The 15389-nt window shown below is 45.6% G+C and overlaps 1 protein-coding gene across 1 annotated transcript in view; it reads right to left on the reverse strand.

Moving 5' to 3' along the window:
• The window catches only part of LOC147192017 (uncharacterized), a 53349-nt gene extending 38042 nt beyond the window's left edge, over positions 1–15307 (reverse strand). The window contains exons 1-5 of the mRNA XM_086135562.1: positions 14857–15307; positions 11975–12045; positions 7433–8928; positions 6048–6101; positions 693–746 (exon numbers count right to left, since the gene is read on the reverse strand). Coding sequence (XP_085991688.1) covers positions 693–746; positions 6048–6101; positions 7433–8928; positions 11975–12045; positions 14857–14909 — 1728 coding nt within the window. The 5' untranslated portion in view covers positions 14910–15307. The remainder of the gene's footprint in view (positions 1–692; positions 747–6047; positions 6102–7432; positions 8929–11974; positions 12046–14856) is intronic.
• Positions 15308–15389: the final 82 nt, after the last annotated feature.

Genomic DNA, 15389 nt, shown 5'->3' on the forward strand with positions numbered 1-15389 from the left:
TGCCTGTTTGTATGTTTACACCACGTGTACTGTGTCTGAATTGTCTTCTGACAGGCAAGATTTTCTTAAATTGTATCAGGTGTTATTCTCCAAGTGCTTGTCCTGAATCTTGATTATGTCCAGGGATTTTTTTGGGGGGTTTTCTGTAACTCCTCCAGTCTCTCTCTCTCTCTCTCTCTCTGAGAAAATGTTGATGATCTAAAAATAAAAACCAGTTGGTTGTTCATTATTAAGTGCCCCCCCCCTCTGTATCGTTAATGAATCAAACATTTTTTTTTAAATCTGAATACCTGATGATTCAATTGAATTTTCAGTCGGATATCCATACACCAAAATATTCGATAGCTTTCGCCCCGCCCGCTATTGAGGCGGAAAACTAGCTAACTAGCTGGCATGACTTCACTGAGTGGAAAAGAGCAAAGTAGTGATTCATTTTCTGAGAAATTTGTATTTTTCCTGTGGTCCTACTACCTATTTTAATTTGTTGTTGTTGTTGTTGTTTTACGAATACAGCGTGTTCAATGAAAAAGTTTGCATTATTTACTCACGAGAATACATTTTAGAGCTGGAATTGCAACACTGCAATAACTTGAAACCGCCGTATTTTTGCTCGCGGTTATCATGGCATCAGAATCGGATACTGACCCATTTCCCATTGTCAATCATGATACACAAGCATGCCAAAAAGTTACCTTAAGCCCGAGTGGACCAGGTCGGCCAGGGTTTCCGTGGGGACCCGGGAGACCCTGCAGGAGACAAAACGGCAAAGTGATTAAAATGCTCCATGTCACAGGTTTCTCGATATTGCAGTTTTGCTACTGGTAGTACAACCAGACTAATGTGATGTCAGTGAGGGGGGTCACTATCTGGAGAAAACTTGCTATTTTAACCCATTTTCTGAATTACTGAGGGTTTTGTGTTTCTTATGTGTGTGTGTGGGGGGGTGGGGGGGGGGGGTTATGGAAAAATGGGGCTCCGTGGAACAGTTCCGCCATATGGATGTGGTTTTCCTGTACCCTCCAACTCCACAGCCCCCAACACACACACTTTTGTCAAGACTCTAAACGACTAATCCAGATCACCTCGCTGCAAAACATTTTGGATTCCTCTGCCAAGTGGCGTCTGGATCATGTTGTTTTTTTGTTGTTGTAGTAGCAGTATTTGGCTAAAGTTGAAGCATGCCTCCTTGTCCAGCATGACAGGCGGCTAAAAAGGTGAGACAAAACAATCCAGTTGTCTCGAAATTCAAACACTTTGACACGGAAATTTAGCTGTCTTCTCGTCTCCCTGAGCGAGGCTTTTTCTAGTGGCTGTCTGACCCCGGGCCTTGTTCTCCACATGGTGGGACATCTCTCGCCTTGCTCCCACCCTTGTGGGAGGTCAAGGGTCGGCCGACGAGGCGGACCGAGCGGGGTTCATTGAGGTGAGTCGGAACAAGTCGGCCTTCTTTGGGTGTTCTTTGGGAATGAGGATCTGCAGACGTGTCCTTGGAAACTTCCTAGTTAGGCCACGCCTCCCCGCATTCATGCCGTTTTGAAGAGAAGCAAATACTAACGAGATGAAAGCCCATCGTTGTTATCGGCATGTTGGAACTTCAAAAAAAAAAATCCTCCTCTTTTGCAGCTAGAATCTCACCGACTTAAAACATCAGACTTCCACTTGTAACCTGACTATACGAAACTGATTTTCCAAGCTGTCAATATCCAACCAAAAACCATGATCACAAAATTGTGATATGATCTCAACTGTGTATTTTGGGACTGCTCCATCCCTAAGCGACCATGTTGGATATGTGAAATGTTGAAACAGCTTTCCAACACTTCCAATCAGAGCTTAAGCCCACATTGCAAGCGGCAAATGTTTGCAAGTGTGTGCGCATGTAGTGACCGTATTTTTTATTTTTTTTGGTTGCAAACAATTTGTTTTTTCACCATCAAATGTGGAACACGTTTGAGACTACCCGGTATTTAAATTGTTGGCTAACGTATTTGCGCCCTTGAACGAACCTTTTCCGCCTTTATGTTTCGGGTGTGGGTTAGTGTTGGATTGCACTTTATGAGCGCTCAACATCCACAATCAAGGGGACTTAGTCATTATCTTTTTTTTTTTTTTTTTAATATTTCCAACAAGCTTAAATTTGCGTACTTGTGCTTGACACGCCAGCTGTTTTCATTCCAGGGATTCGCAAGTTTTAATGATCTCGCCTCACTCTCGTGGCCCCTGTCATTGCTGCTTCGCATGCAACTGGCTGTCCCCCTCCAGACTTTTGGTGTGTTTTTCTGCATCCAGACAGTGTTCGCTGAATGCTCGTTCTTCCCAAAATACACCAACACACACACACACACACACACACACACACACACACACACACACACACACACACACACACACACACAGCAGGCATGTTTGAATTACATGTTTCGCAATGTGGTTTGGGGAGTACACTTGTAGACATGGGCATGATTTTTTTTTTTACATTGGTTTTGTTTTTGGGTACAGCAACCTTGCCTGCATGTCTTGCCCGGAACAGGTGTCTAATTAGAGAAGGCGAGGGCGCGGTGCACGCAAGGGCCCCCGACCGGCGGCGGCCTCGGTGGCTTTACAGGGCGTCACTGCGGTCCACTGCGGTCCTACCTCAGTTCAGGCCAAAATCATCCTGATTTAAGAAGTATAGCGCTTTAGTTTTGATGTTATGGCAACGGCACGTCACTCTCAGGTATATAAATATGGAACAAATTGCTTCTTGATGCCATATGCACAACTAAAACGTAGTTGCTGGACATTACATTTGGGAGCGTGGCGTCAGGTTCCCACAAAGATTATTTTTGACAAGCAACTCTGTAATGGGCACAAAGTGGCGTCCGACTTTGAAGCGCACGCTCGTAAAGGCCACTTAATATACAGTCTCCTTCGAAACACATTTAGTTCATCATTTTGGGCCAGATGGAAGCCGGAGGAGACGATTTCAAAGCCGTGTTTCCAGCAGGCGCAACGGAAGGGTCAGGTTGATGATCAATTATACTCACAAATTTAGTTTTTATCTTTTTATACGGCGATTCTGCGACAGTGCCAACAACTCAGGTGATTGCTTAGGGCGTCAAGTTGAAGGCGGACGCCGAAAGGCAGCTGACATTAGCCTTTATCAATGACAAAGCACTGCTTTCAACACAACAACGACAACGTGTTTAGAATGCCCTGCATAGGGCCCCTTTTTAGATATTGCTGCCGGGTGGCAAGTTAGTGGACAGAGCTCCAATAGACGGCTGATATTTACCCGTATTAATGACACAACTGTAATTGCACACTGCAATGACAACTCTGGATTCAGGACTGTCTCGAATGGGCCCGAGCAGGCTTGTTGTCAGCAGTTTATCGAGTAAAACAAAAATGGTCATTTTACTCAATAAAAGCATAAATAGCAATTATAATTTTGCATTGTTGTCATTTTTCAGCTATTTTTTCCACCCCCCAACTCTGTTTGTGAACTGTGAAACGACTAAACAAAAGCAGCCTGCTAAGTTTTAATGTTACGGCGAGGAGAATAGGGCGCGCTCCGAACAGACGGTGTTAGTCTTTGCACGCGTCCCCTCGCACCTCCCTGCCACCGCCGCCGTCGCCGTCACACGCCCTAAAAATGGACGCGTCTGTGCGGAGAGCGGTTGCCGAGGCGACGGCGTCTCGCACTCATGTGTGGGGATCAGAGGTCAAAGTTCGCGGCCGTTGCCTGGCTGGGCTCAATAGTGCTCTGTGTGTCATCGCACCGGTTTCCCGTAATCCAAGGCTACGGGAAGTCGTGCGGGGAGAAAAAAAAAAGGGGCACGTCTGCAGGATTTCAGCGGGAAACCCTAAATTTATCAGACTGAACAGTGTTGTCAGTTGTTACAAGTGCCCAGTATGTGTAAACTGCAAGGTTTCCGCAATAGACCGCAGTTGGGGTTTGAAGAGAATACAGGCAAGTCCGAATTTAGAGTTGCGTGCTTTCAGTGAAGTGCCACATTGTGCCGCAACATGCCAAAGTGGACTGAAATGTACTGGAAGTCATACAGCATCATAAAGAGGCAAAGAAGGTCCCCAACTAAACTTCAATAAGTTGTCCCCATTGAGTAGAGAGCGTATATACCTCTGAGTATTGTTGTATTCTCTGCTTGTATGTGTTGCTGCTCTATTTGTCTTAAAGTAGCAGCGAAGGTTTACAATTTCCGCAACATCTATGCTCATTTCTGTTAGTACTTTAAAAAATGTCTTTTCAGAAGCTCAAATTGTGCATTAAGCATCTGGGAGGGGTCAAACTGAAAGACAAAAGGTATTTCCAAGATAGGTTTGTGAGGCTTTGGCCGAGGTCTATCTTCTACTGACGGACAAAAAGGGCAAAAGAAAAAGCCCTCCAGTTCTCTGCAGGTGTTGAACAGTACAGTTCTGGCTGATGCAAATAAATAAACAGGTTGATTATTACACGCCTGCAAAACATTATATGGCAATCATTTATGTATTCGTTTTTGACGTTTGGAGTCAAACCAGATTGGTTTGTTTCACTGGCCCGTTGGACGGCATCGCTTTCTCAGCAACTTTGGTCGGCATCAACGTTGCATTGCTGCGCTCACGTCGGACAGGACAAACTAAGAGCATTTAAAAAAAAAAAAAAAAAGGAACTAAATGGCGCTGGTGCTAAAGTTACTGTGAACTTCACAACAGCACATATGGCAGAGATAAAGTTGACGCACAGGAGGGTGATTGTTGCGTGAATAGTGCTTGCATATGGATGAAATATGCCGTGTAAATTCTAATAAAGTTTTCTGCACAGTTCTATTCAACTCCATATCAAGAGCCAATCTATAATTTTGTGAATTTGGGGGGGGGGGGGGGGTTCAATTTATTCTCATGAATTCCTATTCATTTTCATGGATCTTTTTCAACTTTAAAAACATTTTTCAAGGCTTGTCCAGAATGGGATTCCCCCAAAAGTGAAAACGGGCTGCATGCCGTAGGAGCTGAAGCAGCAGAGAAAAGTCCAGCGCAGCCGTGTGTTCTCTGTCTGTTTACAGTGCTTTTATTAGGCATCCTGTGGCACAGGCAGCTTTTGAAAGGCTGTCTTTTTAGGAGCTTTCCTGTTTATGCTGAGGGGTGGGAGGTCAGCACTCGCAGCCCCGTGCCGAATATGGTCGATCTGCTTCCATAGGAAAACCTTGTGTGAGTGGGAGTGTGTGCTTGGGTGTGTGAGAGTGACACTAAATGCGTCGGCCTTGTGAGATTGGTGGAAATTTTGGCTTGACAGGTTATTATTATTATTATTACTACTGTCGTTACAACTACAAAAAACAATCTGGGTCTTTAACTTGTGGGATGGAAGCCCCGGACAGAGGCCTCTCTGTCACCTGTCTGTTATACAGAGGCGTCAGTCAACATGTGCACATGGACAGCACACAGACACATTCAGAAGCAAGGATGGCTGCAATAGCACGGCAGGACATATTTTGGAAAAATGGACTTGTGAATGACTCGTATACACATAGCTGTAGTGAGTTGTGGCTACAGCGGCTCCTTGCGAGTATGCTCATTCTGTATTTGTGTGTTTGACATCTTTTCCCCATTAGGAAATGGCTGAAAGTGCATCCGGACGGTGGCTGTCCTTGCACATATGTGAGGACATTACGCTACTTAAACTCCATTTTTCTCCCTGCCCACGATTTAGCAGCTAGACTGTCTGAAGATCTGACACTGGCAAACACGATCGCGTCAAAGCCAAAAGGTAAAGTGAGTTGCGATGTTTGCACAGGTAGTGTTATGTGAATGTTTGGCTAAGTCGTCAACATGGGCTTGAAGGGACATTTGTGTATGGCAAGGTGTCTGCTGCTGAATAAATCCTTCTCTGGAGAGAGTCTCTCAGGCTCGCAAATACCATCCTCTGCATTGGCATCGGAGAGAATTGGCCTACCGCCGAATCAAATTGATTCCAACAAGAGTCTGACGAGTGGATGACTGTAATTCTTTACAATTTTGAAAGATAAATGTAGCTGGGGGTGTCTGAAGAAAAAAGGACCGGGACTCACCCGAGCACCCCTCTTTCCTGGCAGGCCTGGCTTCCCTGGAGGTCCTTGAAGTCCCTGCACAACAAGAAAAAAAAAAATCCCTTGAGTGTTTCCTTTTGACTGCCACTATATGCATATGTACACATGCACTCAATCAACCATGAGGTCTGAGGTAATTCTATTAGCTGGTGATGAGAGCTGAGGCATATCCGTCAGGTAATTCTGAGCCAGGGTGGTAGGAAATGGTCGAAATAACAGATCATTTCCTGTGCCACTGAATGCCCTGTGCGCCTTTATCGTGCCCAATGATTTTCTTTTAATCAAACGAGGGGGAGGAAAGTCAAGAAAAACAACAACACGCTCTGAATGTGAGCTTCTCAGTGTAGACTACCAGGAAATCTCAAGATTAAAAAGAAGCCAATTGAAAGACTTTGAAACAATACGGCGCCTCTCCCATTGCAATCATAACTCCTTCCCGAGTCTCGAAAGTCTTCTTTCCGCTTCCTGCCACTCTGATGGTTCTAATTGCCCCCAATTCCGACGCCTTGACCTCCACCCCTATTGGTACAGGTGGTGCACTCTTATGGTGGCCCTGGGACCTTCTAACATGGACACATGCACCTTTCTTCTGAAAAGTGATTACTTTTAGCCATCTAAAATGACATCAATCAAATCGACTGACGTGATATTTGAAGTACTTGAAGATGGGCCTCATCCTAAACTAAGCCAAAAACAACACTCTTCCTGGGATCCGCTTAAATGTACGGATGCACTCATTCCGCACATTAAAATGCAATCCCTTCATATACGTGCAAATGGATCGGGACCCTGACAAATCTCAGTGCGATGCGCTCAACTCTTCTATATTTGGCACAATTATGGCGACGTTATGCCCAATGATCAGGTAGAGTTCTCGAAAAGTGTCATTTGGCTGACGATTGTCATGACAGCATTGCGGGCATCACTACAAAAAAAAATGATATGAGCCTTTTCCTACTTTTGCGTTTGCATTGAGAAGCTAAATGGTGGTGTTTACCAACTGCCTTGACCCGCGACCCAGCTTTGAAGGTGGGCCGTGTGACCTCCACTAGCCCCCTGTGATAAGAGGAATCTGGTGCGAAGACGGCAAGGCGTCAGACCTGACACGTCATGCCAAGCCTTGAGAGCAAGATGAGAATGGCGGGAGAGGGTTTCTAACTAGTGCAGGAACTGCGGCAGGGCTACCTGAAGCTCCATTAAGATGGCGACGGAGCTACAATTTGAAGGCACGTGGCACAAGACCGAGAAAAACTCGAATGGACTACAAAGTTGATAGCTTTAACTGAGGTGAACCATTAAAATTCAGCATCAAAACAAATGTGCCTGCATTTTTTTTCTTCCTGAAAACTGAGACAAAAACTGCTTACCGCGGGGCCAGGTTCGCCTTTTAGTCCAACAGGTCCAGCCAGCAGGGAGAACTGAGTAGGTGGTACCTCCCAGCTCTGGAAGCCATCCGTGGCAGGTGATGTTACAAGATTGGACAAAGGTGTTGTCGGTCGTGGGGTGACCGGAGCCTTGGTGGCTCTGGCTTGCTTGGTTGGCTTGATGACCTGTTTCAGGTTTGGCTTGGTGGTTTTCGCAAAACCTTTCGATATGGTTGCTTTTGAAGGGTTGACTTTTGATACTACTGGTTTGGAGGGAAACGCTTTGACAGAATTTAGCTTGGGCTTTGAGAGAGTGGCTTTGGATGGTATGACTTTGGGCTTAATGGGGGTTTTCTTAGCTGCGGTCGGCTGTGGTTTCTTTAGGGCTGGAGCTTGATCTGATAAAGCAGAGTCAGGCTTTTTCTTGGAAGGATTTGGGCTCGTAGTAGCTGTGGGAGTGGGCTTCTTCTTTTCGGTTGCTACAACCACCTTCTTGTTTGGCGAAGTGGGCTTTGGAGAAGTTGTTCTGGGAGTTGGCTGACTTGTTGTTTTAGAGGTGGATGGTTTTGTGGCAGGTGGTCCGGTTGGAGCTGCTGTGGTCCTGAGTGGAGCCGTGACAGTTTCAGTTCTTGTCTTGGTCGGCGGAGAGGCGAGGCCAAGATGATCTGCGACTGGCATCACGGTCCTCGGCAAGATCATAGGAGTGGTCCCGACGGTGGGCTTTACCGTTTGCGTGGGGAATACGTATCTGACAGCGGAGGCGGCGGCCGCAACACTTCGCGCGAGGCTTCGCCCAGTGGCCTTCTTGGTTATCAGGCTCCCATGTTTGGGGGCAGCTGTGGATGATGCATTGATTTGTCGCGGTAAGACAGGCAGCAAAGGTGCAAGATTCGGCCTGTACGTGTCAGCTTCCCTGCACTGTTTCTTAATGTACTTGCAGTAGTTGTGAGCTGCCTGGGCAGACGGGATCAGGTCAAACTGGCAGATGGCTCCTTCAAAGTGAGCCCAAGCTTGTTGGCTTGAACGGCCCAGCAGGAAGGAATCCTCATGCTCCGGTGCCAGTCCCTCCTCATTGTCCCACCCAAAGTCCACATGAACACTCTGCTCTCCGCAGGAGGCATATAGAGTCACTTTCTGTCCTTTAATTCCCACCGCCAGCTGGTGCCACTGGCCGTCGTGGGGTTCATAAGGCAGCGCCACCGAGGAGTTTGGTCCCGTGTGGAGGACAAGACTGCCCGGTACAAGCTGCAGGCCGAGGAGAAGCTTCTTCTTCTCCGAGAGCAGGGTGAAGAGGAAAGCGCTGTTGACTCTGTGCGAGCGGACACTCAGGACCAGTGCCGCATCGGTCCAGACGGACGTCGGCCAGATGGAGCGCAGTGGACCCTCAATGTGCGCCAGTTGGTTGAGGATGATTCCAGATTTGAAGGGAATGACCCCAGCTGGTACGGAGCGTGATGGCTTGTCTCCCTTAAGCCCCAGCTTTTGGAGGATGTCCACATCTGAAGGCATGGAAAAGCGGTGTTTAGAGTACATAGAATAGAAATTGGACACAAGTAAAAACAAAGATTTTTACAGTGAATCCCTTTTTTAGTACTGCTTTTTTGCGCGCGTTTCATTGGTAGATTCGTCTCATATTTTTGTGGTATCAACATGGCAAAATGACAAAACAAAATACAAACAACATATCAGGTCTCGCTACCTTGTAGGGCATGTCAGAAAGCAGCTGAGGAAAGTGAAATTAAACAGTTTCCTTCTAAGGCAAATATATTTTAGGACGACGGAAATAAACTTGTTGATCGGCAACAAACTGCTGCGGCACGTCGTCTATTGTAATTCCGAGCCAAACCAAATAACTAAGAGAAAAATATCTACACCAGTAGTGTACAGAGCTTTGCTCCTTTTATCCTTCATGCATCCTGCACTAATATACATTTTTGGTGGTGCTAGCTGTCCACAACTTCCAATTTAAGCAGTTAAGCAAACAAAAAGTATACAACCATGCAAAATGGATCCCTTTGGATATCTTTTTGTGGACTATGACAGATCTTTGTGCAACCACTATAGCGCAGACTTTTCAGGCGATTACGTTTTTTTTAATGGGTTTTTACACAATACAGGCAAGTCTGAATTTAGAGTTGGGCGCCTTCAGTGTAGTATCACGTTGTGCCACAGCAGGCCAGGTAGCACTGAGATCTTCTGGAAGGGATGCTGCATAATTGCCAGCCATGAGAGAAAGTTGCCCATTCAGCTTAATGGAGAAACACATTTGACCAAATCCAGTCTGCCAGTTTTCCTACAGAGCAAAGCGAAAATATTCCTGCGAGAATAGTCATATGCTCTGTTTGTGTGTGTTGCTGCTCCACATGTCTTCAAGTTGCAGTTGTTCACATGTTTAGAATTACCATAACGTCTATGCCAATTTAAATTGAATTTCATGGGGCTGTGAACTCCAGCATGTTCTGCCCTGAACTTTGTTTCGGGGCTTGAGGAGGTTAACAACCAACATCACCTTTGCCTCTTTTCCCTCTGAGCCTCTGCTCAATTAACTGTTCAGAACCTCAATCATCATGATGGACTAGGGCGTCAATGCCGTGTACTGAATTGCACTCAGCTCTGACCGTGTACAATGTTTGGTCGCCGAGGGTCACAGCGCTCATTCAGCGACAACTGTGATGTCACAGCCTGGCCCCTCCACAGCCTTTTTTCCTCGGTTGCTCCCTCTCTTTGACCCGGCTTGTGATCATCAGGCCCTGTCTAATGGGGACGTGTGTATTGGGGGTGGGGGGGGGGGAAGAGTGTGAGAAGCTGGCAGGCAATGTTGCTGAGATGCCAGAAAAGTTCAGAGGACACATAGAAAGATCCTCCAAAAAAAAGACCTGAACATTGGGAATGTTTTAGTTGCGTGGAAAGTTTAAAACAAACTAATTCGTCTAGATCACTCAGAACGTGGAGGGTTATTATGCAAGTATAGCAGATCACAGGGAGTCAAACAAAACAGTTCTTGACAGATGTGGAACTACTGAGTGTCATTGACTTCTTGGTCTTGTGGACCACTGAAGCTTTTTTTGGTTTTTTTTGTCTTTTTTGCACGGTATACCGGGAGCAAGATTGTGTCTCTCCATAGGCAGCTATTTATGTTTTTTTCCACTTTCTATGGACAACTGTAATGCTTAGCAAAAGCAGCGCGGCTTTATAAAATAGACTATGTGAGATTTAGGCAGAGTATAACATATACCAATCCACATTCTCCAGTCTGTGTGGTCTCCCCTGTGGTGTAAGACAACTGCACTTGGCAGTGAGACAGCGGTCGCATTACACGTAGTGTAACTGCGCTGCACATCGACTTCTGTTGTCTTTATTTGACTACCGCTTTTATTATGACTGGGGCGCGCATTAGCCATATGGATTCAGATGTACAGTGTGTTGCACAGATGTGATGGCACACACCGACACGAGGGGGGTCTAAGAATAAGTCGGAATGACAGAAAATCCTGCACACTCTCTATTCGAGAGGGACAATGCATCTGAATCCTTCACATGCACTCCATGGATGTGAAGGCTGTGCTAAGCTAGGCTAAGTCAGCCATTTGTTACACTGAAATATAATGCTGGAAGTAATAATACAAAAGACGAACCCACACTTCTGTAAATCACAGTTCATTATTTGCACCCCTGCTACAGAGCAAATATGTCATCAAAAATTCTCAATGCTTTTACAGTATACGAATAAATCCAAATGTAGAGTTTTGCGTCTTGAATGTAGTGTCAATTTGTACCGCAGCAGGAATTTTGGCCTGTGAGCTTTCTTATATGCTATGTTCATATTCAAGTGTTAGTAGTTTAATGGTTTAGTGTTACTGTTACGTCCATGCTAATTTGTGTTAGCTCATTTATGCCATTTCGTATGGCATGTTAGCATTAAGCTAGCATGACTTCCATTCACCAAAATGATATGGCTTGGTTGAATATTTGGGAATTCATATGTAAGTGTGTAATGTGTTTAATTCTCTTATTGTAAGTGTCACTTTTACAGTAGACTTCAACTAGGAGTCATAAAAAATAGTGTGTTTTAATGTGTTTAAGGCGCATAATAAAGTGTTGTAGCAAAGCATGGACTGGAATACAGGCACAGCAACAGACTAAGACAAGGTTAGCTTGTCTGTTTATTTTCTAGCTAGGACAATCGAACAATCTCGAATATAAATCGCACCTGGTGGTATCTGGTTTTGTCAATGAAAAAAAATCGGCACTCCTATTCAAGTTGCTGCTGAAGGCATCTGCTTCAATTTCTTGTGTCAGTCCTAAATGAGCCACCGTGTTATAACCACATAAATCAAGGCCCATGGAAAACCAGGTATTACAACCTGGAGTCAAATTTTCAGTCCTGATAATAGTAACTGATTTTTTTTTCTCTCTATCGCCATCTAAATGTGCTTGGCAACCTCTGCCCCAATTCCCAATGCAAAGACCATTGTGCAACGACTTGAGCCGCTTTCGTGTTGGTAAAAGTGCAGCGTGCTAGGGAGGAGGCCGACTGGCTCTTACCTTCAGAGTGTACTTGTGTAAGTCCCAGGTAACAAGTACAGTATAAAATGGTACAGAGCAGTAGGGCTCTCCTATGGATGAGAAAAAAGAGGAGGTTAGAGGGTTCACATGGGGTTTAGTTGTCACACCTTAACATCTTTTGAAAATTTACCGGAAATTTACCACTCTTTGCAACCCTATCAGTCGCCCTCCCAAAAATAACCACACATGCACGGATGCTGAAAATTGGGAAAAGGTAGTCCCAAGGCTTGCCCCTTGACACACTCGCCACAGAGCTCACTGGGGTATACAAGTCTAGTGACGACAGTGCAGAAGAACCACTGTTTACCAATAGGTCACATACGCATACGCACTGGAAAAGGAAATGTGTGTAACAGCTGTGGCTGGACGAGAAGAGGCAGACATGTAGGAAAGATGATGGTGACTATAGTGCGTTTACATGCAAAAACTAACAAAAAAAAACCCTCCAGAAGTGTTGAATGAGTATATGCAGTACATCAAAGTGTACATCCAGTACAGTATGTGCTTCCTGTGGCTTAATCATGTGGCTCTATGGGATGCTTCGGATAGCCAGCTGCTTGTACTCTCACGCTTATCAGCTGAGGAGCTTCCTCGAAAATGTTTCATCCATCACAACAAGCTTGTGTATTTTCTTGAGAGAGAGAGAGAGAGAGAGGAGATAAAGTGGTTTCAAGCAGTGGTGCCCAACCACTCGTCTGCGGCCCAATACTGGTCCATGGGCCATTTCGTACTGGGCCGCACAGATCAATTAAAAAAACCAAACAAAAAACATTAAATTAAAAAAGATCAAAAGGGCATAGCAGTCGCCTGCAAGAGCTCTGCTTTGTCTATTATTTTGTCATATGGTTTGTTATCCTTCGTGTGGACCCGTTGTGAACTTTTTTCATTTTGGCCAAGACATTCGTCAAAGGACAATGCGCTTGATGGCTGTGCCTTCTCAACAGGACGCGTGTACCAGCACTGATTTTGATCAGAAAATCAGCGCTATTTGACTGTCGCCGTTTGACAGCCGCCGTTTGACAGCCACAGTTTGCCTGCGCGGGTTTTCTCCGGGTACTCCGGTTTCCTCCCACATTCCAAAATCATGCATAGCAGGTCCATGGAACACTCTAAATTGTCCCTATGTGTTTGTTTGTCTCTGTCTGCCCTGCGATTGGCTGGCAACCGGTTCAGGGTGTCCCCCGCATACTGCCCGAAGAACGCTGGGATAAGCTCCGGCATGACCGCGGCCCTTGTGAGGATAAGTGGATTTGAAAAGGGATGGATGGATAGATTTTCCTCACACTTGCCTAAGGTGTGCTGTATACTCCATCAGCAAAACCACAAAATACTGGGGGAGAAAAAAAAAGGCTCATCCGTGACTCAAACTAATGATTGATGGCCAGTCAACTGAGAATAATAATGATGATAACATCCTCATCGTGTAATCAGCATCTCTGATTGTCACTTCCTGCTCCATTTTCCCCCTGTGTGGACGCGGTGTGTTTTAGCCATCACCGTCCCATTCCGGATCATATCCCTCTCCACCAAAAAAACAACATGTCAGCGTGGGATCCGTTTCTTCTCATTGTTATTCCCTCAGAGGATTTCTCTCTCTCTCTCACACACACACACACAAGCAAACATACATACACTGTAAAATTCCCAAACTAGCATTTTATCTTCTGAGCAATTGAAAGAGGATGCATCTGCAAGAGTTTCACTGAAACACCAGGTTATATTCAGCTCCCGCAGTGAGTTTGACACCACGGATAAAAAGTGATGGATGACAGCCGGCACTCGCAGTGGAATTATGCGGAGCACTGCTCACACGTATACAGAAGGTGGTGGTCGATTGTTTTCAGTTGGTCTTGATAGGGGGAGTGAAAATAACAAATTGGACGCACGTTTTCACCGTTGCAACGCAGTGGCAGGTGGCAACGGGATAGACTCTAATGAAGTGTTGTTCTGACAAGGCCGGGAGGTTAACGGTTGAGTTTGCAGATATTTGCACTGTCGGTGAGTATGCGTTTTTCAAAAGACTTTAAATTTGATTCCCTACATTTATAAACACCTCGTTCTCTTTGCATTCCTTACACATCTTGATTGATTAAGCTTTCGATGAGGTGAAGAAGATGTTCCCCATCTGTTTGATTCTGTTCGCTCCAAGACTGATTCATGGCAAACGCAGTTTGTCTTGCGGCACCCTTTAAACCATCAGCTTTTGCCATTCAAAATGAGTAAAGTGTTTTTTTTTCTCGCCTCCAATAGTTATCATTAGCTAATGTAGCAGCTCCAACACTTACTTGCTCATGCAGCACCTGATGTCAGTCCAGTGCAGATTATCGTCAGGATTGAGCTGACAGCAAACCTCCGTGCAGTATTTTTTTTTCCTCATTACGAGAACTATACGAGTTAAGTTTTTTTTTTCATTGTGCATAATTTTCAAAAAGGATGATTGCCAGATGATTCATTTCAGTCTGCGCTTTATCCATCAGTGAAGAAGGCAAATCAGCACTTCTACTTATGCTATTTTTTTTGTACAAGAACCTGTTATTCTTATTATTTTTTACAAATGTTGTAATGTGTCACTGCTATTTATTTTTACATTCCTGAGAATTGTTTCTTTTCTTTTTTTTTTTAAACCACCAAACTTGGAGTTGCACAATGCACTTCTACAATGACAACATACGTTTTCTATTCTATTGGTAGTTAGGTACTAAGAGTGAATACTTCTGCCATCTCTCTGGTGGTCCCATCCCCATGCTGAACCTCTGCCAGGTGTGCACCACATGGAACACCCGCCATACCCCCCCCCCCCCCCCCCCACCCCTCCATCCCTCACCCAACCCCACAAAAAAAAAGCCATGCAAACAACTTACTTTGTGTCTAGATGAGAGGTTTTGCAATCTCTCCTTTGGGTGCCTAAATTCATTTGTATTCATTTGTCCTGGCAGTCAAAAACCTGATCCGTCAATCACAGCGTGACTCCTTGGCAAGGGCGGGCATGAAGAAGACACACCGGCGGCCGGTCGGTCAATCAGTCAGGCGTTGGTACAGCTCGGGTTGAAGCTCCAGGAGGGAAAACGCATGTTGACTAGAGCCTGTCAAGGCCGACATACAATCCGTGTGGACACAGAGGCTCCCCGCTGGCATGCGTGTGGATATTCCCCAGTGTTTCATTCATTGAGGCTGCTCCGGATCGAGGGAGTGCGTGAGTGTGTGCCTGCCTGCCTGCCGGGGGTGGTGACGGAGTAAGGAGCCTTCCTCCCATGGCTTTCCCTTTTAAACGGGGGCTCCGGCCGCGCGGCTTCGGCCACCGTCGAGGTGTCGAGTTTCACGGCCAAGCGGCGGCGAGATGCAACTGCTTGCCTCCCTCCTCCTCCTCGTTCTTCTTCTTCTCCAGGGGGAGTTC

Source organism: Hippocampus guttulatus, chromosome 17 (genome assembly GCF_054856545.1).
Source record: "Hippocampus guttulatus isolate MCC_2025c chromosome 17, RoL_Hgut_1.0, whole genome shotgun sequence".
Lineage (NCBI taxonomy): Eukaryota > Metazoa > Chordata > Actinopteri > Syngnathiformes > Syngnathidae > Hippocampus > Hippocampus guttulatus.